Consider the following 27,765-nt stretch of genomic DNA (forward strand, 5'->3'; position numbering starts at 1 on the left):
GTGGCCCCGCCCCGCCCCGCCCCAGGCCACGCCCCTCCGCCGACGTCAGTTGTTATGTCTCGGCTTGGGCCGCGGCCGCTGCTGTTTCTCTGCTCGGGAGGCGACGGCCGCGGCCTCGAGAGGTGGCGGGGGCGTAGGGGACGGCGGCCGGGGTCCGCGCCGCCCATCTGAGCGGGGCGGGCGCTGCGTGAGCGGGAGGCGGCCCGACAGCTGCCCCGGGGAGCCATCTCGGGCCTATTTTTGCTTTTTTTCTCCAGGACCGTCGCCCCAAGCGCCCCATTTCCCTCTGCAGAGACTGCGACGCCCCCTCCCGGGCCGTGCCGAGGTGCCCGCCCGCCTGAAAGGCGCCGCCCGCCGACCCGAGCGAACCTGGAGCCGCCGCCGCCGCTGCCGTGCCCGCCGCGCTTCTCGCGGAGCCTGGGCGGCCGGCGTGGCCTGGGGCCTGGGCGCCGGGCGCGGCGCTGCAGCGGCAGCTCCTCCCCGCGCTGGGCCCCGGGCCTGGCCCCGCCGATCGCCGCGCCCTCCTGACCGCCGCCGCGGGAGCCCGGCCGGCCCCAACCGCCTCCCGGGCCCGCCGCCCCTGCGGCCCCGGCCTGCAGCCCGGCGCCCGCCTCCTTTGTGGATCTGAATGATTTGGGGGGCCTCCCCCCTACCTTCTTGAGATTACGGTGCTGGAAGGCCGACCCCGCCTCCTCGGTCGGTGACCCCCGCCTGGGGAAGCGGCCCTCATTTTGTTCTTCCCCGCGGGCTCTCCCCGCGCCCCTGTTCTTTCGGGGTCTAACTGATGGTTTTATTTTAGTTTTTTCCCTTTATTTTTCTCGCCTCTGGACTGGAAGGGCCCGCGCGAGGCTCTGCGTCTCTGCCCCTCCTGGTCTTTTGCTCACCCCCGCACAAATCCCCGGATCCACCTGCCTCGCGGCCGGGGATGTCCCCACGGTGACGGCGGCGGGCGCCGGACCACACGCGGAGCTGGTGCCCTCGCCCAGGCTGCTGTAAATACACACTCCCCCGTCTGCCGTCCTCTTTTTCGTGTTCTGAGCTCTCTGAAAAGAGAGAAGACGCAGGGGAGGATGTGGCTGAAGCTTTTCTTCTTGCTCCTCTATTTTCTGGTCCTGTTCGTCCTGGCCAGGTTTTTTGAGGCCATTGTGTGGTATGAAACTGGCATCTTTGCCACCCAGCTGGTGGATCCGGTGGCACTGAGCTTCAAGAAGCTGAAGACCATTCTGGAGTGCCGGGGACTGGGATACTCGGGGTTGCCGGAGAAGAAGGATGTCCGGGAACTGGTGGAAAAGTCAGGCGAGTATCGGCTCTCGGAGGGTCCCCTCCACTCGGGGGAAGGGACGACCCGTACTTCTTGGTACCTGGTGGTCTCCCAGAATGAGGCCAGACCTGGAAGGATTGAGCAGACTACTTCGAGAGCTGCTCACCTTTTCCCTGTCCAGGTTATATATATATATATATATATATATATATATATATATATATATATATATATATATATATATATATATATATATATATATATACATACACACACATACATATATTTACATACATATATATGTGTGTGTGTGTGTGTGTGTGTGTGTGTGTGTGTGTAAAATTTCTCAAAAAAAATCCCAATTTTTTGAGACGGGTCTGGAATTGGTAGGGGTGTTGGTGGGTCTTTTTAAGGTTATTTTAAAATAATAGTTCTCAGCTTTGTTTACCAAGTTGAGTGATTTTTCTCAAAATTCGGAGGTGTGAACCAGTTACAAACTGTAAAGCATTATTTGTCAGTTGATGTTTTAAAGGTAGAAGAAAAGAAAAACCCTCAGAGGTCTGTAGATAGCAGATAGCAGCGTTTGTCACCATAGTAATAGCAAGTTACCCGGAGGGAAAAACATCATCGGAGTACTTAATATCAAAGCAGCATTTAGGCTGAAGATTTAAATTTTATTTTACTTATTTTTTCTTCCAGTTTTATTGAGATGTAATTGACGTACAGCACTGTAAGTTTAAGGTGTACAGCATAATGATTTGATTCATACACATCATCAAATGATTATCACAGTAAGTTTAGTGAACATCCATCTCAGATAAATACAAAATTAAATAGAAAAAAATTTTTTTCTGAGATTTAAATTTTAAATAATGAGTTTAAACATAAAGTGTACACTGTACAGTATTAGCTTTTCTTACTTTAAATTTGGTGAAAATTAGGTGGCTGTTTTTTGTGAATGCCTACCTTGTTTGTTTTTGTTTGTTTTGAAAGAGTTTATATTTCTGTCAGGATTTTTAAAAATTCCGTGTATCTTGGATGTAAACTTTTTTCCCTTCTGTGTCAAGGCACTGCTGCGTCAACTTAAATGGGTTGAGAAATAGAATTAAAATAGTGCTCAGAGATATTTAACATCTTAAAGAATGTATTTTCAAGAACTGTTGGTTTGGGGGTAGGATTGGGTGAGAAATATGCTTAATTTTTTTTCACCCCAGACAAAGTGTATCTTTGTTTTTGATACACTTCCTGGAAGGGGAATACACTGTAATTTGAGAAGAGCATTCTGGGTTGCTGTAGGAAGCAATTGAAACTGATAGTTATCTTTTTTGTTGTTTCAAGTGTATCTGTCAGCTGTGTCTCTTACAAGGCAATTTTTTTCCTTATTTAGTATCCTATAGCCATGTAATATGATAGACAAGAGTAATAACTCCAGAGGACTTCAGTACTCACGTATTTGCTGGTTAAGGTTAAGATCACTACTGGGGCAGAGGAGGGAACACACTCTGTAAAAGTGATACATTTTTCTTTAGAGAAAACATGCAGTTGTGTGCCGTTCTTGCCACTTGTTTACTGACTGGTTTATGGTGACTTATTTCTGACCATGGCTGGGGTGTGGGGTGGAGGAAATGAAGTAGAAGATCTCTTGTAAGTAAACCTCTCTAAGTTTAGGAATGAAAAATGTCTTAACTGCCCAAGCCAAATCATTTTTTATGGTAAAATAATTCGATGACACATTTTTTTCTTTTGATTTTTATTTAGTGTTGCCTTCCTTTGGGCCTAAAAATACTTGTAACTTTGAGTCACAAGGAGTGCACGTAATATTTAAGGAATACACTCAGCCCACAGAAATACAACTCAGATCACACATTTTATAGCAGAGAAGTCTTGGTATAGCAATTTAACTTTATAATTTAAACATTTGTTATGAATGGTTTTGCTGCATGATACAGTATTTGTTTTCTCATTGTTAACATTTAAGGCAGAAGTTAAAATAATTTGACATTAGTGTTTTTCTTTCATTTGATGATACAAGCTGTAAATTTACACTATAAATTTGTGTGTGAGTATGGAGTTTGTTCTCATAGGTAATCTTTTGTGTCTAATCTCCAAGTCATATAAACCCTATTGCTGTTTTAAACAGGTGGAGATGGCAAATTGTGTAAACCCATTTCTAAATCTTGTAAGTCAGAAGTATATAACTCATATTGTTTAAAAATTATTTGATGCCTGCACAAAACTAAATAAATAATATTATGATGGCTTTTGGGGCTGGCATAAATTTAGTAATCTCCTGATAAATTATGTGATGACCCCACTAGAACATAAGCTCTGTGAGGAGATGGATTTTTGTCTGTTTTGTTCATTTTTGCCTGCCTCATAATAGGTTCTTACATATTTACTAAATGTATGAATCTTAAATAAGTGTATTCAGGTTCTGCTCTTTTTCTCTGTGGAGTGCAATGAAAGTACAATGACATAATTTTTTAACAGCGTAAAAATCATTGAAGTTGGGGATGTGAGATTTTTGAAATCTTACTCATGTTATTTTTTTCTTTTCTTCAGGTGACCTGATGGAAGGTGAGCTCTACTCTGCACTCAAAGAAGAAGAAGCATCTGAATCTGTTTCTAGTACCAATTTCAGTGGTGAAATGCACTTCTATGAGCTTGTAGAAGACACAAAAGATGGCATCTGGCTGGTTCAGGTATTAGAAACAGTGACAGAAATGAAATTATTTTGACTAAAATAGTAGTCACCAGGTGGTGACACATCTGTGTACTTGTGTCATGTGTCTTAGACATAACTCAGTTCTCACAGAGAGGCTCCAGGGTGGCCCCAGGGTCCCCTTAAAGAGATTTTGCAGACCAAGGAAAACAGAAATTAAAGGGTCGGGGAGGGGAGGCGTCGGGGAAAGAGGGTTGACTGTTTTGGTTAGAATCGGCAGAAGCAAATCCATTTTGATTGTTGTGTCTTCATGAGAGTAAGAAACATATATATTCCTTTTATTTAGTGCTTTGTGCTGTTTCTCTCAGTTTTTATTAACTCCACTTTTTAATTCAGTAATCCCAAATAATTTTGTTTCTAAAAAGAGAACTTTAAAGTAAGAGTAAAGGAATCTTTCTGTTAGGGAAATAGCCAACTTTGTGGGGAATAGTAGGGAGTGCTTAGTGCTTTGCTTGTTAAATTGATGAGATTTTAATTTTAAATCCTAGTTCTTTGGCTATCAAAACTGGGAGATGTAATTATCATATTAGAATTTTAGAGCTATGAAGAGCTTTAAAATCATTTTTTTATGGCAAGTGAGTTGGTACATGTTATCATTTGTGTATTTTTATGTAAATTAGAAAAATCAATATTATATTGAACATGTAATTTCATAAATATTTCTTAGGGCAAGGCTAAAATTATTTAAATTTTTTAAAATACAATTCACTTAAAATAGCGTATTAAGTAAATTAACAACATGAATTCAGCTAAAATTATGATTATTGAACCAGGATCAAATCCTAGGTTCCCTGATTTCTTGTCCAGTGTTCTTGTCATTTCACACCGGGGTTGGCAAAGTTCGGTTCAGGACATAATTAAAAGTAGCTGCTGCTTCAGATTTCTTTCTGAGAACAATGACTGCAAAATAGGGTAGAAAAAGCTGAGTCCAGAGACCTTGGTTGCAGATCTGGCCCTGCCACTGATCTGCAATATGATTGTGGATAGACAGATTTTCTGTTGCAAGGTCCTCAAATAAATACAAATACACTAAAGGAGAGAGAATAGTACTGTAGTGCACTGGGCTGATGGGTTGCCCTTCGGGACTTCTTCAGGTGATTGCGTTGGATATCCATGACCTTCCCTTCACTTGCAGTCTCCCTGGTGTGTTGTGTGTTACTCTCCAGATAATCTAATTTAGCAATTTTTAAGTCCAGCAAATGTAGAAACTGGGAAGAGGGAATGGGTACTGACTCTACATTGTGCTTCAAAGTCTAGTTTATTTCTGTGTTAAATTATTGGTATTGAAAAATAAACGGTAGCATCTTTAAAGCCTTAATTTATAAATAGTTGTTCCGTTTCTTTTCCCAGATGTTTCTTTCTGATAGTCTGATTGAGGAAGGCTTATTGGTTTTGATAATTTTAGTATGTATTAGTGACATTGAACCGGCTGTCCCACTGCCCTATGTCCAGTGTCTAAATGTTTGTCCACACATTGAATGGTCCCATAGAGAAGAATGGTAAAGATACTGAATACCTTCCAAAATGGGAAAAGCCATGTCAAAAGTCTCACACTTCTTTTGGTATTTAGAGTGCTGCCTACGGATAACAGACACGTTCTGGTTCACTATTAGCATATATTCTTGGCTTATAAATGATCTACTATTTTTTATGTCCTATTAAAGATAAGCATGGATTGAACTCCCTTAATATGAGACAGAATTCAGATAGTTTATTCAGCAGTTAATTGTGTACCAGACCCTGGAGATACACCAGGAACCTACACAGGCTAAGTCCTTGCTGTCAGGCAGGAACAAAATAAGAGGGTAAGGAGACAAGAGAGTGGCAAGGAATTCTCTGGTAAGGTGACACGTGAACAAAGTGAAGAACACGTGATGGATCGCAGTGAATGTTAGCATTATAATCACTGAATTATTTTTCTCTGAAAATAATTTTTTGAACTTCATAGGTATTAATAGTTGAAAATGACTTCTAAGAAAAATGAAATGTATTTACTGTGTGGTTTTCAGTGTGTTCATGTTCAGTAGGACACACAGTTTTTTCAGTGACCTTCAAGGTTTGCGCTGATCACCACTGCCTGGCTTGTGTTCCCTTGGGCCAGTGGCTTACATCTGTCAGATGGCTGGCTTGGGTTGGAAGAGCAACCCCTGGCGGGACAACTGAGCAGACCGAGATCAAAACCCTGTCCTCAGCACTGCGAACTCGCCAGCTAAGCTAATCAGCACAGACACTTCGGTTTAAGCTCTTAAAAGAGCGCTGTGTTGTTTTGTTTGTTTTGTTTTCAAGTTGAAAATAACTTCTTAAGACAGAAGAGATTTCTCTCATAAGCTTGTCCTTCTTTTTCAGCTCAGATATGATTATCTGTCTCTTGTAAAGGACAGCATTCAAGAATTCAGTTTTTAATAATTTGAAACATCATTCTTTTCTATTTGTTTTAAAAGAAGCTGACTAATTTCAGATTGCTGTATTATTCTTGCTTGCTTTCTTTCCTCTGTGAGGGTGTGGAGATCCCGATTTAATCCTCTTCACATTGCCTTCATTTGGGGTATCCCGTGTAAGGAGTGTTTAAGGACATCGGAGTCCTTTCTTCTTTTCTTCCCAGTTTTCTAGTATCATTTTCTTACTCAAATGAATTATACTCTCCTTTTGTATTTCTTGAGGAAAAAAATGTAGTTAGGTAGCATATAACTGATAATTAGCACGTTAGCCTTCATATGTTATGTCATTGAAAGAATGTCTAGATTTAGGGAAAATGTGACTGTAATAAATGGGTGTATGACTTAGCTATTCCATCACTTGGTCAGTTCATTATTGTCCTGGAATGAGCTGGTAATCTAGGTTGATTATCTTTTTTGGCAACACTGTATGTGGAATGACACTCCAAAAGGAAAAATGAGTTTCTATAATTTATTTAATTCATCCTACATCCCTTATGATTTCTATCTTCTCAGTAACTCGTAAGTTTATTTTCTGTATAATACATGTGAATAGTATTCATATCTTTCTCTTAATTGTTTTAAGATGGATTAGTGGTCATAAATTATCCTTATGTTAAAGCAGAGTTTTAGCATACTCCTTTACACGTGAAGCTTTTCCATGTCTCTCCTATGTTCTTTGTAACATGAGGTGGAAAGAACTAATTTTAGTTTTGAAGGCAGCAACACATATGGGACATCTTTACCAATAATATACTATGTAATCCATGGAAAAACCAAGTCATCTTTTTTCTATCAATTCTTTCTAACATTTGAAGTTTTCCTAGTTTGTTCTTAGCCTGACCTCATATCTTTCATTAGCTGTTTGTTTCCAGTTTTGTAGGTTCTTTGATTCTACTGCCAAGCAGTCTTTTTAGCATCACATATAGAAGTTACTTTTCTTTCAAAAGGTTCTTGGTCAGAGAGGCAGATGGAATAGTGGATCGACTTCTGAAATGGAAAAGTTAGCATATGTTATGGGTCTTATGGATTTATTCTTAACATTTCTATTTCTCTGTTTTGACTTCTGTTCAAAGAACTTCAGAGAGAGGCTGTGGTATCTGTTCTCTACTGTTGTCATATCGTAAGGAATCCAGCATCACTGGGGCGGAGGTAGCAGTGAAAAGCACCGTGTGATTTAAAGTAAAGCTTTAGGTCAATATTTACTAAAGTATTATGTTAATATTGTTCTTGTTTGGCTGAAAAGTGTTCCTAGCTGTTTTAAAACTTGTTTATTTTTACTCCTAGACAGTAGTTAGGTTCAGGGAGGTTCTAACTTACTTACTCCTCTCTTGGCACTACTCTAAAGATGAACTACATGGCAAGCTACCTTATCCTTTATTTTGTAGAGATGAAAGGCTTTTATTTGTGTTTACTCATAGAGAAAACTAGTGAGGTTACCAAAGAAATAATTAAATGCCATTGAGTATTGTTTTTGTCAATCAGTCATCTTTACTTTTAATAATTTTATACAATATGCATATATATATTTAGGTTGACCCATGACTTTTCAAAGTAGAAACTCCATTATAATGAAATATTGAAAGATGCAGAAAATAACGTGGCTCCACACTCCTTGTATATGGAGTTACGTTATTTAATCTAGCCTCCACGTGGGGGACTAACAGTATTGAGAGGGATGTGACAAATGTCCTGATTATTAGTAAAACCCACTCTAAGAAGTGGGCAAAAGTGTGTGGGTTTTTTCTTTGACCTGTGTAACACCTGTAATACATGTGGAAGGAACTAGGCAGTAACCTGAGGCTGGTTTTAATTTGTAAGTGTAACTGGACTACACAAGATTGCCATCAGAAAGTGTGGGAAGTTGACATCTCACACTGTTCAGCTCAGTTCCGTCCAGCAGTGTGCTGGAGCCGGCTCACACTGCCTCATGAAGGGCAGATTGTCAGCAATCCCAGCTCTTCCCAACTCCATGTATAGCGATGTCACGTTGGTAACTTGAAATCAGCCATGTGGGAGTATTTACACCAAGGAAATCAGCAAATAATAGAAATTAGAGCTTCCGGTTTCTTCTGGAGAGCTACTTGTTAAACATTTACCAGCAAGCCACCGGGTTCATCCATTCATCCAACCATCTAACAAATATTTACTGAAATCTAGTGTGTGCCAGCTGAACCTTGTGATAAGCATTGAGGGCAAAGAAGACAAATAACCCACAGTCTGTGCCATAAAACAGCATACAGTTGGGTTTACTAAAATGTGTGGACCAGTAAAAATCTTAGCTTATGATTATCTTTCCCAGATGGTCTGTGATGGGCTAGCATCTTGAGGGATCCTAAAGAACTGTGAGACAGTGAAGTGGAACCTAGGAAAATGAGTACTAGGAAAAACCTGGTAGTTTTGGGTTTTGTTTTTGTTTTTGTTTTTTTAAAAAAGTGTATTTTTAAATACACTGAACTAGAAGTCATTACCTGTGACTGGGGTCAAGAACACTGATGTGCAGTTGCATGGCAATGTACCAGTTGTGCTGAAGTTTGTCCAGAAAACATCCCAGGTAACAGGTTGCTGAGGAAGGGACTTTTATTATAACAGAAATCAGAAACTTGGAGGCTTTAGAGAACCTTTATAAACAGAAGTAAAAGAATGGGTTTCTAAACTGTAAAAAGCTGAAGTAGTTTAATTCAACATACATATTTAATGAGTGCCCAAATGAGTTAGGCACCATCCTAGCCGCAGGAAATGACGATGGCGAGCAGGTGCAGGGATGCTGTTTGGAGAAGCAGATACCCTGGGAAGGAGGATGGAAAGATTGCTTCACTTCTAGCCTGTGTTGCCAGGTCTGTTCTAGACTTGGAACTCAGGCTGTACTTTCATCGGGTTTTTTTCTCGTCCCTGAAAATTTTCCCCACAGAGAATGCAACATTCTTCCTGAACTGCTGAGAAATATGTTTCCCCTTTTACCAGCAGTTTGAGTGCCGTTCAGAATCACTGTGCGTGCTTTTGGATATGAGCTGTAACTTGGAAACCCTTACTGATGTGGTACAGTAGTAATAGGCTTAGAGTGTTTTGTTGTGCCATGTGGCAAGCCAGACGAGTTCTTTCATGAAAACATTTTTAGTGGTTGTTTAATTTGGCCTCCACCAAATTTAATTTAAGCTAAACTTTCAGTTGAATAATACCACTATATAGGACGTTGGACAAAGCAATTTCTAATCATGTGAATATAACTATAGAGTCAAATAAAATGCTTTCATGCAGTGCCTAACGGATTTGTCATTTTTGTATGGTTCTTAGTCAGGGATTATTAAACTCTTCAAGAGCAGATGTTGGAATAGCTTGCTGAATCAATAAGGCCCTGGGGTTAAACATTGTCACGGGCCTGTCTCAGGGATGTTCCCACCTCTCTTCACACACTTTTGTTGTCTGTGCAGTGACCAGGGGTGCCCGGGAACAACCCCGTCTCGTTCCTACTTCCTTTCCTAGCACTGGGGCTCTTGTAAGTCTGAAAGGAAGTCTGCAGTGATCAAGATCTTCACTGAAAGATGCCGCTAGGCTGAGCGCCAAACCTCATATTGAGTAAAGCAACCTCTTGATTAACCCCTTGACACAGTGTCATGATAAACACAGACCTGAAGTATTTGTGTATTTGTAGCCCTGATCAGCAAATAGGAGTGAAAGGGGAGTTCTTTTATTAAAAAAAAGGGGGTGGGGGAGGGGAGCAAAGACCAGGGAGTATGGCCATATGATTTTACAGAGATTTCCTGATCCTGAGTAATCTGAAAAGTCAGTTCAAGATTTCTTTGGTTACTTGATAGAAAAAAAGAACTACCATGTTGACGCTTCAGTGGTGGAAAAAGAAAAGAGAAAAGAAGAGATGAGAAGAGAGGAGCCTGCCTTGCTTGTTCATCCTTATTCTTCAGATAAAATTCATAAAGGACTTTCAGACCATGGGAAAGTGTGGCAGCTAGGAACTTCCTGGGCAGTGTAGCCTGTGTGACCCTCCGCAGAAAGCAGTTTCACCTACGGAGACCACGTCCTCCATGGCCCTCCTCCTGGTTACCCCAGCCATCTAAGCGTTTTAATACTAACTTGCATCTCCCTCAATAAGACCATTTATTTTCACTTGAAAGTACTATCAAAATAATTTGTTCAATGCCCTAGATTGTGTATTTGTGTGTGTATTTATTCAGCACCAAAGTTATGTTACAGAATGTTCCATATCTGTGTGTATGTCTCTGTAGGTATGAGGGTGATAGTATCAAGGGTATACGACTGGGGTTATTGGACAGTGACCTGTTGGCACATAATGTGAACTTTAACTTGTCACCACCACACTCATTGTCTCCTCCTGCTGCCCTTGAAACCTGTTAGACTTCCCAGCCGAGAGGCCAGAGATGAGGCATTTGCAGCATCTCTTGCCTCCCCCAGGCACTCATTTCACACACTCGCTCCCCTGGGATTTCACTTCCTGGAGCTTTGTGAATGTGAACATGGCCCTTCCTCCTAGAAAGATTAGAGGCCCCCAGAGTGCTGGGTTGTAATTTTGAATTAAGTAGTATCAGTAACACAGCATTCATGAAAATAAACTTGGCCTATATACTCCAGGCTTAAAATAAATTAAACAGATGGTTTCATGAAGGCATAGGACATTTTTGGCTTTCCATTAAGTTTCCATTTAGTTATTTTTGTTTGCGTTTGTTTTTAATATATAATTTTTATTTATTTTTCCTGATACCTCTATTGAAATTCTGCCTTCATTGAAAGCAGGAAGTTTAGGGAATAAAGGGAAAGGTATTAACAATTAGGCTGAGAAAGAAGTCATTGTATGTTTTGAAGGTTAATCTACAGTTTTTTTCCTTTTTCTTTCTTTTGTTTTTAAAAAAATATTTTTCTTCTCGCAATCATAATTGTATTTGAAAGCTGAACATTTGAAGCAGAAGTTCAGGAATGCAGAATTTATTACAGTAATTTTTATGTTAGTACCTTTTGTGATTGTTAAGAAAAAAGCCATAGAAATACTAGTGTTGATTTAGTCAAAGCGTAGTTTAATAGAAAACATGTGTTTGACTCTTGGCTCCATAATTATACTTTTAAAAAACTGAAATTTGAACTTGTTGAACCCACATGTGGTAATTTTTAGTAAGCTTTATTTGAGTTATTTAAAAATTTCTTTTTAGAGCAGAGAAATGACCCCAAGGGCCGTTCTCTTCCTGCGTAAGTTAACCCTGGAGGACGGGCCACACGGTGAAGAATGTGGCGAGTGTTTTTAATACGGCTTTGACTCCCCCTCTATGTAACTGCCACAGAGTGTGAGAGCTTAATGTACTGTATTCCGTGTTTTAAATCTTTTCCAGTTGGACGGTTGCTCCTCCTGTAAAAACTGCAGTGATAACGTGATGATATAGTTAACAAGAACTGGGAACAGAGTATGTTTTTCAAAAAAAAGTGAAGTTATAGATATAAATGGTTGGTTTGACTCCATTTTAGGTGATTAAAGTTTCTGTTTTTCTTTTTGGGGGAATAGGTCATAGCAAATGACAGAAGTCCTTTGGTGGGTAAAATCCACTGGGAGAAAATGGTGAAAAAGGTGTCAAGATTTGGAATACGTACAGGCACGTTTAACTGTTCCAGTGACCCCAGGTAAGGTGATTAGGCCATTCTTATAATTTGAGTTCTGATCAGAATTTTTTAATGTAATAAGGACAGTGGTATTACAAGCCTGTTTAAACTAAAAGTTAATTATAACGTTTAGCACACAGTTACATGAGTACTTGATTACTAGTTTTTGGTGATTGGCAGATACCTTCCTTTCTGAGATCTCTTTTTGTCTGTTCTTCTGTGTTCTTTCTAATGGGGGTGACTCTTTACAGTATGTTTCAATCTTTTTGTTTCCATTTTATTTCCCAAAGAGAATTCAGTACATTTATGGCTCTAGATGACACCTTTGTGCTGACTTGAATCTTCTTCCATACTTCTTGGACCTCTAGTTTGCATTGTGACACTCATTTCCATCTGCCATATGGGTGCCCCTCTACACCCTGGTCCCTAAGCCCAGTGTTCAGATTCATATTTATCTTCTTTTTAGATAAACTGTGTGCCTTTCTACCTTTTTTTTTTTTCTGTCCTTTACTGTTTTTTTCCCCCATTTTCTCAGACAAGAATTCTTGCAGATATTTTTGACATTTTTGTTTTTCTTTTTGTCATCATCTCCAGTATTTAGTCTGTCACGTTATTTCTTGCTTCATTATTGCATTGTTTCTTCTTTGACATGTGTTTTATTTCAATTTCAAGTGCCTCCACATTATTAACAAATTCTTTTGTTCATTTAATTACCCATTCAATAAGTATTTAATTAAAGATGAGCCTGTACAGCATGTTCTATTTAGTAATGAGGAGGGAGCATATGATACGTGCATAAAAACCCCGCAATGTTAAGTCCTTTCTAACATAGGTGGGTACAGCTGACTTACCATGTCCCTTACATGTGGTCACAGAGGGAAACTCATTCACTGTAGAAAACCCGCCTCCACCACTGCTACCCCTCAGGTTCTCCTGTGCTTCTCCTTCAGACCCACGTTTGCTTCAGTTCTCCTCACTGTCCTTGTTTGGCTCACTCGTAACGTAGGCTGAAATCTGCGGTGGGAGGACTCCCTGAAAGCTGGGGAAAAGAAGGGAGGTTCCTGTGTCTCCTGACTCACATTAGTCTCCTCATTTACCCTCAAAGCTCCCTCTCTCACCTTCACGAGAGAACCTTGATCATATTTGATGCCTTTTGTTGAAATGTCCAGGATAGCCTAAGTGTTAATGTTCTTATGAAAAGGAAATCGTTCTTATTTCTGTCTTTTGTTTACCAAAGACAATTGCATTTGGTCATATTCCATCATTCCCAAATAGGGTCCAACTGAAAGATCTTTCCCTCAGCCTGATGGTGATGGAAATACCAGAACAAATGATAGTTCTGATATTTTGATTTCTTTTTCAGATAATGCCAAAAGCCAGTGTTAAATACCACTATTCTATTGAAAGATGTTCAGAATTTATTTTTTAAAAATCAGTGAACTAAGTAATACATTTTAAATACTGTGACTTATAAGTATACTAACAATACCAAGTAAAAACAAATGCACAAAAATATCAAGGTTAAACACATTACAGTCTAATGTAAGTTGTAAGACAACATCAGTAAAGAATTCAGAATGAAGCTAAGCACAACATAAAGTGAAGATAATCTGTTAAACGTGACAAACTGAAGGAAATGGTAGCACTGATTTTTTTCTTTTATTGAAGTATCGTCAATTACAACATGTCAATTTCTGGTGTAAGCATAATGTCCCAGTAATGCATATATATACATATATTCACTTTCATATTCTTTTTTACTAAAGGTTATTAAAAGATACTGAATATAGTTCCTTGTGCTATGCAGAAGACATCTGAATTTTATCTGTTTTTATATATAGTGGCTAACATTTGCAAATCTCAAACCCCCATATTTACCCCTTCCCACCCCCTTTCCTCAGTAACCAAAAGATTGTTCACTATGTATGCGAGTCTGTTTCTTTTGTCGATGAGTTCATTAGTGTCTTCTTTTTTCTTTCTTTCTTTCTTTTAGATTCCACATATGAGTGATATTATATGGTATTGATTTTTACTGTAATCTTATAAAGGAACATGCACCAGAAGGGTCATAACTGAGTCCAGTGGACTTCAGTGCAAATTTTGTAGCTTTTCTTTTGAAAAGCTCTTTTTGAGTCTATACCAGCTAAGGAGTGGTGAAAAGATACATATAAGCTACCTCCAAGTTTTCCTCTGAATCGTTCATCTTTGTCTTCAAATAATCCTACCTGTTATTTATGATGGAAGAGATCTTTTTTGGAGCAACTTTCTGCTTTTTTGTTGACTGCAGAAGCTATAATTTTTTGTTACTAAAAAAGCACTTGTGTGTCATCTTCTTCAGTTCCATCGCAGAAATGACGATCTTGATGCAGAGTTACTTGCGTCAGTTTCGGTACTGTCATGTTCATTTCCTCTTATTTGGAAAGCCTTCCAGCTGGAGCAGGACCTGTTACTGCCATAGACACTGTGCTTAGTCAGGGTCATTCCCCCCCACCTTTTTTTTGAGGATTATGGAGATACAGAAGAACAAAATAGGTTGATAAGGAAAAGGGTGTTGAGAATCTCAATGCAGGGTGTAACTGGGCAAAGAACAGTGTTCTGCAAGCGTTCTAATCACACACCGAGTAACTGAGCCATCATCTTGATCTCAGATTTCTAAAACAGCAGAATCTCTACCCCTCAGCCTATGTGGCTTTCTTTGACTGTCATTCCTTCCCGGGGTGGCCTCCACGGCGGCCTCCTCTGATGTGCCAGTCCCACTGTGAAGAAGGTCTTTCGTGACTTGCTTAGTGCCCCGTCTGGACTTTCAGGACCACCGCTCTGTGCAGCATCTGACTCTGCGTTGGCAGCAGTTCTGATTTCTTTCTCGCTTGGCCAGCTTCCCTGGTCCTCATTCCTCTCATTCCCCAACCAAGTGATCTATCTCAAAGGGCTTTTCAGGTCAATGCTCTGCTCCCTTCTTTTCCCTTTGGAGAAAGTAGAAAGTGAGGTGGGGTATATATCTTTGGGAGGTTGGAGAGATGGGGCAGGGATAGTAGAGTGGTTGGAGGATACTGGAATTACAGAAGCTGAATGATAAACAGAGCCAGGCGGGCTTATGGTCAAAGAATCAGGGATGGGTGCCTATGGAATAATTAGGGAAGGAAAGGGGAGATTGCAGAGGGGGATAGGGAGGCCGAGGAGGCCAGTGACCTTGTCTGAAGAAGCAGCATTTTATGAACAGAAATACCAAGGTTTCTTTTTAAATACAGCATGCCATGCCAGCAGCTGGAGTGCCAGAACTCACCAGCCATGTTTTCTGTCATGTTTAGTCTTCAGATTCTCTTATGAGATCTCAAAAAGGCTTCCTTTTGGTCACGAGAGAATATTGTCATGGGCTTCTCATCGAACTTATTCACACCTTTAGAAGGTTTTCTGACTTGGCAGCAAACCTTTTATATTGATATACAGTAAGTAACATTCTAAAAAATAGTATGAACATTAGTCTTCATTTCTGTTTCGCAGTGGGGTTTTCAAATTAATTTGGTATACGATATTTGGATGTTGGATATCAAGTGTGGAAAACATGGATTTAATCTGAAAGACATATGATGACATACAAAATGTTATTGTCCTGGGTACTCTTAAATTCCTTCTGGAATGATAAACCTTAAAACTATCACTTAGCTCTGAACTGAAAAGAAAGTACATAGTACATTTATTTTCTTACATGAAAAAATGTGTGCACTAAGACTTTGCTGTTTTACAGGGAAAAGCTTTCTGTCCAAAAAACTGTCATTTAATTTATATGACACAAATCAGAAGCCATATATTCTCTGAGGTGGTTATAGAAAGATAAAAAGAATGACCAATGTGTCATTACAAGTATCCTATGCAATTAAAAAAGTACAGCAGGTTAGGTATTGAAGATGTAAATAACACAATTATCTACATACATTTGACTTGTTTTGTGAGGGGAGGATAAAAATCACATTCATGGCAATGATTATTATTTTGCTTTGGACACTGGTACAGAGTAGAAGATATTTTATTTTGTAGGAGTATGTATTTCTCAAACCATTGCAATTAAAGCAGTATTGATATTAATGATACCTATCTTGGGAAGGAAGTGAATAAACTCAACAAGGAGCTGAGTCATGGTCTCTGGTTCTGAGTCGCCCAGATGGTTTCCCAAAGTCATTACTAACCTTGCCTTTGTGACATAGCATGTTGTGTTCACTTACGTTAAACTATATCACAAAATACCTGAGATAAAATTAATCGTATTATCATCATAAAATCATAAAATGTGATGTATGCCACGTATGTCAAGACTTTTGTCTCTCTTAATCTGATCTCATAAATGTGTAATATGCTTATTTAATAAAATATAATCCATGCTTATTAACTAAAGCATAACATTTATGATTTTTATATCAATATTCTGAATAGCAAAATAAAAAATTAAACATTTACTACCATCCATTTACAGATCTGTAGTGAACAAAATGTATCCACATGGTAGATTTTTTTTTCCAACTTTACTAACGTAAATTTACACATCATAAAACTTAAAAAAAAATGTTTCGCTGATTTTCTCTCCACTGTAATACAGCAGCTGTTTTTATTTTCCAGTATCTCCTTTCACTTGTCATCTAGTTTTTTTAGGGGTAGAGTTTTGTCACAAATATTATAGCAAGAACCTGTCCATTTCCAAGAGGTCTGGAGTCATGACCCCACTGGATAAATCTTAAAAATGATTTAATTTTAGTTAAATTCTTCTGTATTTACTGTGTTGTAAAATGGGGGTCATCCTCGGACTGAGTCACTTCTTAATCTGAAAACTATTTTTTGGAGGGGTCGGTGAGGAGGTAATTTATTTATTTTACTTCATTTTTTCAGTGGAGGTACTAGGGATTGAACCCAGGAACTCTTGAGTGCTAAGCATGCACTCTACCACTAAGCTATACCCTTGCCCCCCTAAAAACTTCTTAACCTTTGTTTTCTCTATGTTAAATACTCCTCTTCATGATCCTCATTAAAGAAATGAGAGAGTACAAAAAAGATGAGACTTGCTTTTTTCTAGGCGAGCTTTTGTGGAGATTACTTTGTGACACTGCCTGTGTGCGTCAGGCATTGTAATGGGTTCTTGGGTTAATAATAAATGGGTGCAGCATGGCTCCTACCCTCAGGAGCTTGCATTCAAGTCAGGGACTCAGCATATAGAGTAATGTGTTTTCTTCTCTCTCCTTTGCCCGTTTGAATCTAACCATCCTTCAAGACCTAGTTCAGTTCCCAAAACTTTCATGAAATCCTCACCAGCTCAAACTCCCAATGATACTCCCTTTTTTTTTTAAACTTCTTTTATATTATTTAGTAATAGAATATGTAGAGTTTTATACTTTGTTTTGTCTTAACAGGATTTTAAATTCTTTGTACACAGGAATTGTTTTCCTGTTATCTTTTGAATCTTACCAGCACGTAATGCACTAGTAGGTTCATAATCGATGCTGAAAGGTTTGCTGATTCCCTTGACTCAAAGGCTTTTCAAGCTACACTTTTTCTTAAAAAAAAAAAACAAAAAAAAAAAAAACAAAGTGAAAAAGAAAGAACCAAAAATACTACAAAAAGAGAGCTTGCTTTTCCTCTTATACAGCTGCCAGGTATTGACACTGCTTTTGATCGTTTACAGGTTATGTGTTTGTGGGGAGAGGGTGTCTTTCAAGTGCTAAGGAAATTTACCAGGGGAAGACAACAGCGGAGACGAGCGAGCCAGCTCATCTGGCAGCCCAGCTGTTTCCTTACAGTTTCCTCTCTTACAGATACTGCAGGAGAAGAGGCTGGGTACGATCCACGCTCATAATGTCCGTTCCACAAACGACTACTTCTAAAGGGAAGGTCATGCTTAAAGAATACAGTGGGCGCAAGATTGAAGTGGAGCACATTTTTAAGTGGATAACTGCTCACGCAGCTTCTCGGATCAAAACCATTTATAATGCTGAACGTTTGAAAGAAGAATGGAATAAAAGTGATCAATATTGGGTAAAAATATACCTATTTGCAAACCTTGACCAACCCCCAGCTTTCTTCTCTGCACTAAGTATAAAGTTTACTGGAAGAGTTGAGTTTATTTTTGTAAATGTGGAAAACTGGGACAACAAGAGTTACATGACAGATGTTGGTGTACATAACATGCCATCGTACATACTTAGAACTCCGGAAGGAATTTACAGATACGGAAACCACACAGGCGAATTTATATCCCTTCAGGCCATGGATTCATTTTTGCGCTCAGTACAACCTGAAGTAAATGATTTGTTTGTTTTGAGCTTGGTTCTAGTTAATCTTATGGCCTGGATGGACTTATTTATCACGCAAGGAGCCACCATAAAGCGATTTGTGGTTCTCATAAGCACTTTAGGGACTTATAACTCTCTATTAATTATTTCCTGGCTACCTGTGTTGGGCTTTTTACAGCTCCCTTACCTGGATAGCTTTTATGAATACAGCTTGAAGTTGCTGCGATACTCCAACACAACCACACTGGCTTCGTGGGTGAGGGCGGACTGGATGTTTTATTCTTCACACCCAGCCTTGTTTCTTAGTACATACCTTGGCCATGGGTTACTGATCGATTACTTTGAGAAGAAGAGACGGCGCAACAACAATGATGAAGTGAATGCCAATAACTTAGAATGGTTATCAAGTCTGTGGGACTGGTACACCAGCTACCTCTTCCACCCGATCGCTTCTTTTCAGAACTTCCCTGTAGAGTCTGATTGGGACGAAGACCCTGACTTGTTCTTGGAGCGCTTAGCTTTCCCCGACCTTTGGCTTCACCCTCTGATACCGACTGATTATATAAAAAACTTGCCAATGTGGCGATTCAGATGTCTTGGAGTCCAGTCTGAAGAGGAACTGTCGGAGGGTTCTCAAGATATTGAAAATGACTCAGACAGTGAGAGTACAGACACTTCTAGCAGTGAGAAGGAAGTGTTTGAAGATAAACAAAACGTAGTTCACCATTCTGCAGGAAGAGCAAGTCACTGTGAGGCTGAGGCTTGTTCGTGTGCCAATAAATATTGTCAGACCGGCCCTTACGAAAGGAAGGGGAGGTCATATGGATCATATAACACTAATGAAGATATGGAGCCTGATTGGTTAGCGTGGCCTGCTGATATGCTGCACTGTACTGAATGTGTTGTTTGCCTAGAGAATTTTGAAAATGGATGTTTGCTAATGGGGTTGCCTTGTGGTCATGTGTTCCATCAGAATTGCATTGTGATGTGGTTGGCTGGGGGCCGACACTGTTGCCCTGTTTGCCGGTGGCCTTCGTATAAAAAAAAGCAGCCATATGCACAACACCAGCCCTTGTCAAATGATGTCCCATCTTAACCATGTGCAATTTGTCCTTTATAAGCTTTGAGTATCTTACAGCTTGCCTTTTTAATGTTAGTCACAATGTTTTTGTGGTTTGACGTTTAGTTTAATGTTAGTGCAGTGACAGGAAATACACATTATGCTAATGTTGATGACAATTATTTGGTTGCCTTGTGTGTCGATTTGAATGCATACTTAATTGTGAAAGTTTTTATTTACAACATTGGAAATTCTGAAGTTAATGTTTTTTTGGAAGCACAGAAGAAGTATGATAGAAATTATCCTAGCAAGACTTGACAAGGTAGGATCAAATTCTAATGGAATTGAGGTGGTTTCTTATCCTAAATGTTTCCTCCCTTTTTACAATCTTTGTCCAGCACCTCTTGGTTGAATAATGTATGCTCTGAGACATGAAATTAAAACAGACCTATGAAATAAATTATTTTAAAACCAGAACATTATAGCTTTTCCCATGTTAAATTGTTTTTGATAAAGTGGCTGTGAGCTCTAAGTGCTTGTCTGGTTTGTTAATTCACAGGTAAGTCAGATGATTCTTAACTCATGTGGGGAAATAAAAAAGACAGAAATTACATTGCTGACAACAGCCAGAGGTGATGTTAGTCTGCCTTGTAGCTTGGTTAGCTTTGATGGGAGGGAGTTTTATGGTAGGCTTTATTTTAAGTAGTAAGTCATTTATGAGTGTATTCTGGTAAATAAAATCACCTATAGCATATTAGCCACATAGATTACTTTATATATTTTTCCTAAGTTTTTATTTTGAAAAAAATTTAAATACAGAAAAGTTGGAAACATAGTACAGTGAGTATCCGTTTATCTAATTCACCAAGTGTTTGTATTTGGTTACATTTGCTTTATCTCTTCTTTATATGTGTATAATCTTTATTCTTTTCTCTTTTTTTTTTTTTTTTTTGCTGATCCCTTTAAAATAAATTTCAGTCATCATGATGCTTCCTTCCCACTAAATATATCACTGTGTATCTCCTAAGAACAAGGACTTTTTTTACATAACCACTACACCATTATCATACCCAAGAAATTTAACATTGATTTAATAATATCCAATATACAATTCAAATGCCCTAGTTGCACCCAAAATATTCCAGATCTCTCTATGATTTTTGTTTTTATTAGGAGCTCAAAGTTTATGCATTGGGTTTATTCTCCTTTCTTTCATCCTTTTCTCTAGAGCAGTTCCCCTGCCCACTCCACCCCCCCCCCCATTTTTCTGAAGTGTTTTCTGACATTTTTTGAGAGTACAGGCTAGTTGGCTTATGGAATGTTCCACATTTCTGGATTTGTCTGAGTGTTTCTTCATGATTCAATTTAAGTTAAAGAATATTGCCTAGATGATATGTATTTCCCATTTGTATGACATCAGGAGGCACAGGCTGTCAGTTCATCCCATTGTTGGTGATGTTAAATTTGGTTAAGGTAATATCTGCCGTATCTTTGCACTGTAAGGTATTTTTCCACCTTACAATCAAGAAGGAAACTGTGAAGCCTTGTGAATATTCTGTTCTTCAACAACTTTTAACTCAATGGTTTTAATATTTGTTGATGATTATTAGCCTGAATCAGTTATTCAATAGGAGTTGTGACATGGAAATTTTCTAATTCCATCCTTCATTCTACATTTATTAGGTGGCTTTTGTGTGTGTGTGTGTGTGTGTGTGAAGAAGAGCTTCCCGTTTTTCCATTTTGTACTTTGAAATACTACTGCAGACTCACAGATTCTCTTTATATTCAATGTGTTAAAATTTATTGTTCTTTTTGATGCTCAAATCATCCCAAATTTGGTAAGGGGGAGCCCCCCTCAGCCAGCTCTCATGTTCTATTATTGACATGTCCCTTTCAGTCTTGAACACTTCTTCGTTTTTGACACAAGGTGTTCCAGGCTTGCTTTGTATTTTCCCTGGCGCAACCCTGTAGTCAGTCATTTCTTCAAAAGATCCAAATTTCATGGGAGACTTTTAAAATCATTTGTTGACTGCTCCTCAAAATGGTAAGAAAATTAAATTTTCTCATTTTGAATTGCCGTTGGATTGCTAACAGAAATATTTTTTTTCTTCATGATCCACTGAGCCTCATCTTCATACAGTAATGGAAATAAGGGCTAGCAGTTACTAACTTTGTATTAACACTTGGGAGCTTTTTAACATTTTTAAGTAAGAGTACAAACACTGCTGCTTGTGCTCTCATTTTCCTTTTGAAAAAAAAAGTAACCATTTTATTGTAAATGTTAGTGTTTCCCAGAGTTCTGCTGTTGGTCCTCTGTTAGTCTCTCTCATGATTTCAGCAGATGTTCCAAATCGACATGTCCAGCCAAAGGTGCCCTCCCCAGATCTACAGCTTTATGTACAGCTATCTGCTGAACAGCTCCTCCTGGAAGGGCTTAAGTAATTAGTAAGTGTCAAACAGTTTTTCATTCTCTCACCACACACCCCCGAACCTCCCTAGCCCTCCACTTAAGGTTCTGATTTCAATTAATACATATAATATTGTCCATTTGCAATGTACACAAAGTACAGATATTTTAAAAGATAAATAAAATTTCTCCTTCAGCATCCAGGGGCACACCACACTTTGGAGACTACAGGCACTCAGAAATATTGCCAGTTTGGTTCCAGACCACCGCAATTAAGCAAGTATCTCAGTGAAGCAAGTCACACAAAATAGTTGGTTTCCCAGTGCGTATACATTATACTGTAGTCGATTAAGAATGCAACAGCATGTCTAAGAAAACAATGTACATACCTTAATTTAAAAAATACTTTGCTAAAAAAATGCTATCATCTGAACCTTCAGCAAGCCGTAATCTTTTTGCAGTATAGTACTAGCCTAGCAGACAAACCAATCTCCTTAACTCTGGCTCACAAGGCCCTTCAGAACCTGTCCCCGGCCCGCCTTTCAGACACAGGGTGACACTGTGTACTACCTGTTTGTTCCGTTCCATGCTCTAGTTTTTCTCAGCGTGGTGCTTGGCTATCCCCTCTGCCTGGCCTTCTCACCCCTCTTCTCTGCTTTGTCTGGCTAGATCCCACCTTCTCCAGGAATTCTACACCTTCCTATCCATTTTTTCTTTCCCCATCAGGCTTATAAAGAAACAAAGGTATCTTTACAGCGAACGCTCAGGTGGTGGTCACCCTACTCGAGTGATCAAACTTAGCAGGCCAATAGTGGAGCAACCTCATTGCTCCTGGCCCTTTCTTGTCATGTGCCCTTCTTATTTCCCAGTGATACCTTGCGCATCCCTGTCATCCTGAGCTGTACTGTGTAACTGTGGAAAACTAGGTACATGTCTTTTTCAGGTGAACTTTAAGATATGAATTGTGCTTAATGCATTAAATATCAACATGCATGGCATAAAATAGAGATAATGCCTTCTGAATGTTAGACATGCAATAAAAACATTACAGTGATGTCAGGGAGGAAATAATTGCCAGAGGTCCAGGTCTCCAGGGAAGCTTGACTCATCCCTTAATTGTTAAGCATAGCAAACAGTGCTTTTGTCCGATTTTCCTGCAGGTGAAGAATTGAAGGAAATATTCAAGGTTGACAGACTCTAAACTTCAACTGTGTTTAAAAAGAAAGTTTGAATTCTTAGAGCAACTTACTGAATTAAAGATTACAAGCATGTGGGTTTTCTAGTTACTGAACTTTCTGGTTAACTGCTGTAGTGGGGCACATGTTTGTGTTCTGCTCAAGAGTTTTTCTTCTGTCTCTGATTATTTTTGTGTGTAAGTCTTTTCTTTCTTTAAGGAGTAATGCTATAATCTACTGTTATATCTTTAACATATTAGACTCAGAGTAGATATTCAATAAGTAATTGTTGGCTTGAATTTTAAAAACCTATTTTAATATTGCCTTTTACTAGACTTTTTAACCACCCATCTAGTAAAGGTGGGAGATAAAGCAAAAGAAATTTTATTTTTAGTAGCCATTAATAGTGAGAAAGATACTGATATTTATGGCCTGCTCCAAGACAGAAATCTTGATTTTTTTCCTGTAGTCACATACTTTTTTTTTACCTCTTCTTTAGATTATTTGGGAGTCTGGAAGTCTATTCATGTAATCTTTCCCCTTGCTCCCTTATTGTCCCCCTTGGCCATTTCATTATTCCTTAAAATGCTACCAAAGGGACAAAAGGTACAGAGGGAAGGGTTGAATCCTTTTTGCTATTGAATCTAATTAAGAACTTAGAGAAGAAAAAATGGATTTAATTGTAAAAATGTTATTTTTGAATCATCTGTGTTTTAATCATTCTGTTCTTGTTCTTTGTTGTCAATAATTTAAGTACATTGATTCATGATAAATTTAGGCAATCGCTTTGCTTTAATTTTTTTGTACCATCTTCTCACCAGAAGTTTTTATTGGTTCATATACAGATCACTTTACTTTCTAATATCCTCATGCAACAGGTAGAACGGAAGGAATTCCCACGGAACAGATGATCAGAACTCAGCACAACCGAGATAGCTGAAGAAATGACGAGGACACAGCTTCCAAATTCAAATGTCTTTAAGAGGACCTAGGGAACCAGAGTCTGAGTAGGTGGTAGTGGGGGCAACAGCATGTAAACTCCAACTAATGGTATTTTGATTTTTTTTTTTTAAGAATATGTCAATGAAAGCTGGTAATGGTCTCTTTATAACCTCTGGATAAGCTTCTATCTGCCTCTTGTTCAGGGTTCTTTCTACCATATTTTAATTTAAAACTTTGCATTTGTAGCAAACACAACTATAGGAAACTGCCTTTTGTCAAAATTATATCATCCTTCACGCAGGTGCTAAATGCATACCTGTTGTTCACGTTCTCCTGGTTTAAGTGCATAATGGAATAGGCTCTTCACACTGTGTGTTAAACACGCGGTGCTTGAGTTCTTATTCACAGTCTGTTTTAAAACACATTCTTAGTACTGACATAGAGGATACTTAATTGAACTTATAGCATATTTATCGAATTAAGAAAAAAGCTTAAAAATATAGAGGTACCCAAAAAAATATAGAGGTACACAAAAAGATGGGTGCACTACATGTTTCCTTTTTATTTTCAACTTTACTGAGATATGACATATATTGTTATGTAAGTTTAAGGCATAAGACATGTCGATTTGATGCATTTATATACTGCAGTATGATTACCACAGAAAGATTAGCTAAACTATCATGTCATGTAATTCCCAGTTTTTGGTGTGGTAAGAACGTTTGAGATCAGCAACTTTCAAATGTATAACACAATGTTGTTAACTGTAATCACAATGCTTTGCATTAGGTCCCCAAAACTTACCTCCTAACTGGACGTTTGTACTCTGACCAACGTTTCCCCATTTCCGCTACCCTCCATCCCTTGGGAACCACCATTCTATTCTCTGTTCCTATGACTTTGGCCTCTTTTGAATTCAACATGTAAGTGATTACAGTATTTGCCTATCTCTGTCTGACTTACTTTACTTAGCATATTGCACTTAAGATCCATCCACGTTGTCACAATCAGCAGGATTTCCTTCTTTCTCATGGCTGAATGATATTCCTCTGTGTGTGTGTGTGTGTGTGTGTGTGTGTGTGTGTGTGTGTGTGCGCGCCACATCTTAATCCATTCAACCACTGATGGACCTTAGTGTTTTCTTATAAGCATCTACTAAATGAATGAAGAACCATGCAGATGCTTCCTCAGAGAGAATTTATTCTTTACATAGAGTTTGAAGAGCTTGGTGATCTAGCTTCCCAAGCTATAGAACAGAGGCGACCTGTAAAGAGACTACAAAGTGCGGGTCGGAGTGGAGCCTGCTGGAGGCAAGCCTGGCAAATGTAGTCAAAATAGTTGGATAGGAAGGAGTAGAGGGTATTAAGAAAAAAAAAAAAAAAAGACCAAAACAAAAAACAGTTGCTTGTGGCCAGATAGTACAGTAGCAAGTAACTTCCTGGGAGGATATCACTGTCTTGCCAACAATGACGGTGTCGTCAAGAAAAGCGTTTTATAGGTACCATTTGCAAAGGAAGTCAGGAACACTCATTTATGACATTCAGAACAGTTAACTTTAAACTGTTTCAACAAAGTGAAAAGTTTCCATTTCCTGGAAAACTCATTTAGGAGGACAGAATAGGAAAGACAGAAATCGCATTCCTTGGCTCCTTTATAAGAGGTTAGTGCCTGACAGTCTGACTAGGTTTGCCGCAAACCATGCAATCAGTTGTGTCACAGAAAAAATGACTTCCATATACAGTGTGTATTTAGTCAGTGCCACTACTGTTAGTAAAATTCTACAGGCTTTTTTTTCATTTGGGAATGTATTCTGAGAACATCGATTTGTCGATCAAGAAGCGTCTAGTGACACGTTTCCACCTGGGTAACTAATTTGGAGTTTTAGGAGGTCCTTTCACAAAAGACAAAGTAGGGTTTCAGACACAGCAAAAGGGAAGTTAGAACTCTGATATGTTCAGGGATGCTTTTGTTTTATTGTTTAAATGCTTTCCATTTAGTTTTACTTATTTCCTGAGCCAAGTGGCTAAAACAATAGGTTTCTGGAACAAAATGCGTCAAGCTGACTCCCAGCTTTGTTGCCAGAGGCTCGGATAGGAGGGATCACTTAAAATGCCAAGCCCAGCGGTACCTTGAGCTTTTACAACAATACTGTGCAAATTATTTGTTAGTGTTGAACGTGGTGGACTGTGACCAATGTTGATGCGTATTGCTTCGCTGTAACAGCAACTTGGTCTTTTTTAATGAGGAAAAAGAGTGGTTCTTACAGTTTTCTTGTCTAAAATAATAGAATCTGAGTGTCTGAAGGAAATGTGAAGGCCCTTTTGTTGAATCTTCTGCCTTAATTCAGATTGTTGATGTCCCTGTTGTGAGTGAACTGGCACGCTCATCATCTAACAAAAGACATGCTACATTTGCAGCAATCTGTAAACAGTCCACCTGCAAGGACACAGCAAGAAAGCCAAGCCAGGAAGAGAGCTCTCACCATGCTGGCACTTATCTTAAGACTATCAGTCTCCAGAATTGTGAAAAATTTCTGTTTAAGCCCCCCAGTCTATGGCATTTTTGTTATGGTACCCCGAACTGACTAATACAAACACCACGGAACAACAGAGGCAGATCGGAGTGATGCAGTGATGAGCCAAGGAAAGCCAATGACCGATGGCCATCACCGGCACCCGGGAAAGGGCAAGGAACCACTCTACCCAGAGTCTCAGAGGGCGCATGGACTCCTGCTGACACCTTGATCTTGGACTTCTCGTCTCCAAAACTGTGAGGGAATAAATTTTTGTTGTTTTAAACCATCTAGTTTGTCATACTTTGTTACAGCAGCCCTAAGAATCTAATACAAGAGTCAGGGTAAGGTTAGTGGAGGAAGGTCGGAAATGGGCGGGAGGTCACTCAACGTCTTTCTTTGCCTTGTTTCAAATCATAAACTGTTGTTAGCAGCCCCTCACACCTGAAGGTTAGTCAGAAATTAAGATAAATCCACTCCAAAATTATTACATAAGGTGTTGGAGGGAATTCAATTTCCCAAAGGCCAATTTATATCTAACATTTTCAGAATCCATCTGTTGTATAAAACGTGTACGTTGGGTTTTTTGGTCAAAATTCCTACCCGGAATTGGATTGTGACTTTCTTGCCCAGAGCACTTCATTTAACAATCTACCTGGTGAACAGGGAGCAGCTGTGAGTCAGAAAGCTCCCGACGACAGGAAGTTTTACTGAAACAAGCAAGGACAAACTGGGGGATGGAGGGAAAACAGCCCTTTTGTATTTTTCACTTCCAACTCAGGGAAATATTTAAAGCATTAGGCACTGAGGCACCTTTCAAGTCAAGGTTATGCTTCTATTTATAATGTTTTTCAGGGATCAGAATGTACATAAAACCTTTAAAAAGGTGTGTGACTAGAAGTCTATGTGAACATACGGCAAGGGAGTGTGATCCTGTTAAACACTTGCTGTGTATGGCAGGAGTGAAGAGCTAGAATGCCTGCTCACTTAGTTCCTCCCACCCTCTCAGATGCGAGTCTCAGCAGGGGGAGGATCCGGTGCCTGATTCCCGAGGTCCACATAGGAAGGACAAATCACAGCCAGTGTTATCCAGCGTCTAGGCGACATCAGGACATGAATGGAGGCTATGTGTGTGGAAGATGCACAGGGCCCTTCCAGTCACTGAGGAGCAACAGCACTGTCTTCTTAGGGCTCCGTCAGCAGCTGTGGGCTCTGTGTTTCAGTGAGGTTCCCATGCCAAGTGAAACCTTCCTCCACGTTCTGTGGGGCCTCTCTGTCCTTCATGACCAACTTTAGAACAAGTGTAACTTTAAGAAATGAAATGCCTGTTGCCCAAAACCTCCACCCAGTAACCTGG

General features: G+C 39.3%; 1 protein-coding gene across 4 annotated transcripts; it reads left to right on the top strand.

Annotated features, from left to right (window-relative positions):
• The first annotated feature begins 86 nt into the window (after nucleotides 1–86).
• Nucleotides 87–26,697, top strand: RNF103 (ring finger protein 103). Of its 4 annotated transcripts, XM_074354613.1 has the most exons (5): nucleotides 90–1,296; nucleotides 3,824–3,963; nucleotides 11,943–12,058; nucleotides 15,346–15,483; nucleotides 17,836–17,970. In XM_074354613.1, exons 1-4 carry the CDS (start codon nucleotides 1,071–1,073, stop codon nucleotides 15,362–15,364), a joined length of 501 nt encoding a protein of 166 aa, XP_074210714.1. In that variant the 5' UTR covers nucleotides 90–1,070; the 3' UTR covers nucleotides 15,365–15,483; nucleotides 17,836–17,970. The 4 variants fall into 4 exon arrangements, with proteins under 4 accessions (XP_074210716.1, XP_074210714.1, XP_074210715.1 ...); XM_074354614.1 differs by lacking the exons at nucleotides 15,346–15,483; nucleotides 17,836–17,970 and adding an exon at nucleotides 23,833–26,697; XM_074354612.1 differs by lacking the exon at nucleotides 15,346–15,483 and having other exon boundaries at nucleotides 253–1,296; nucleotides 17,836–19,849.
• Nucleotides 26,698–27,765: the final 1,068 nt, after the last annotated feature.

Source organism: Camelus bactrianus, chromosome 28, assembly GCF_048773025.1.
Source record: "Camelus bactrianus isolate YW-2024 breed Bactrian camel chromosome 28, ASM4877302v1, whole genome shotgun sequence".
Lineage (NCBI taxonomy): Eukaryota > Metazoa > Chordata > Mammalia > Artiodactyla > Camelidae > Camelus > Camelus bactrianus.

Coding starts and splice junctions, on each gene's coding strand:
- RNF103 (XM_074354612.1), top strand. CDS start 1,071: ATGTGGCTGAAGCTTTTCTTCTTGCTCCTCTATTTTCTGGTCCTGTTC. Junction 1,297..3,823: donor GGAACTGGTGGAAAAGTCAG/GCGAGTATCGGC, acceptor TCTTTTCTTCAG/GTGACCTGATGGAAGGTGAG. Junction 3,964..11,942: donor ATGGCATCTGGCTGGTTCAG/GTATTAGAAACA, acceptor TTGGGGGAATAG/GTCATAGCAAATGACAGAAG.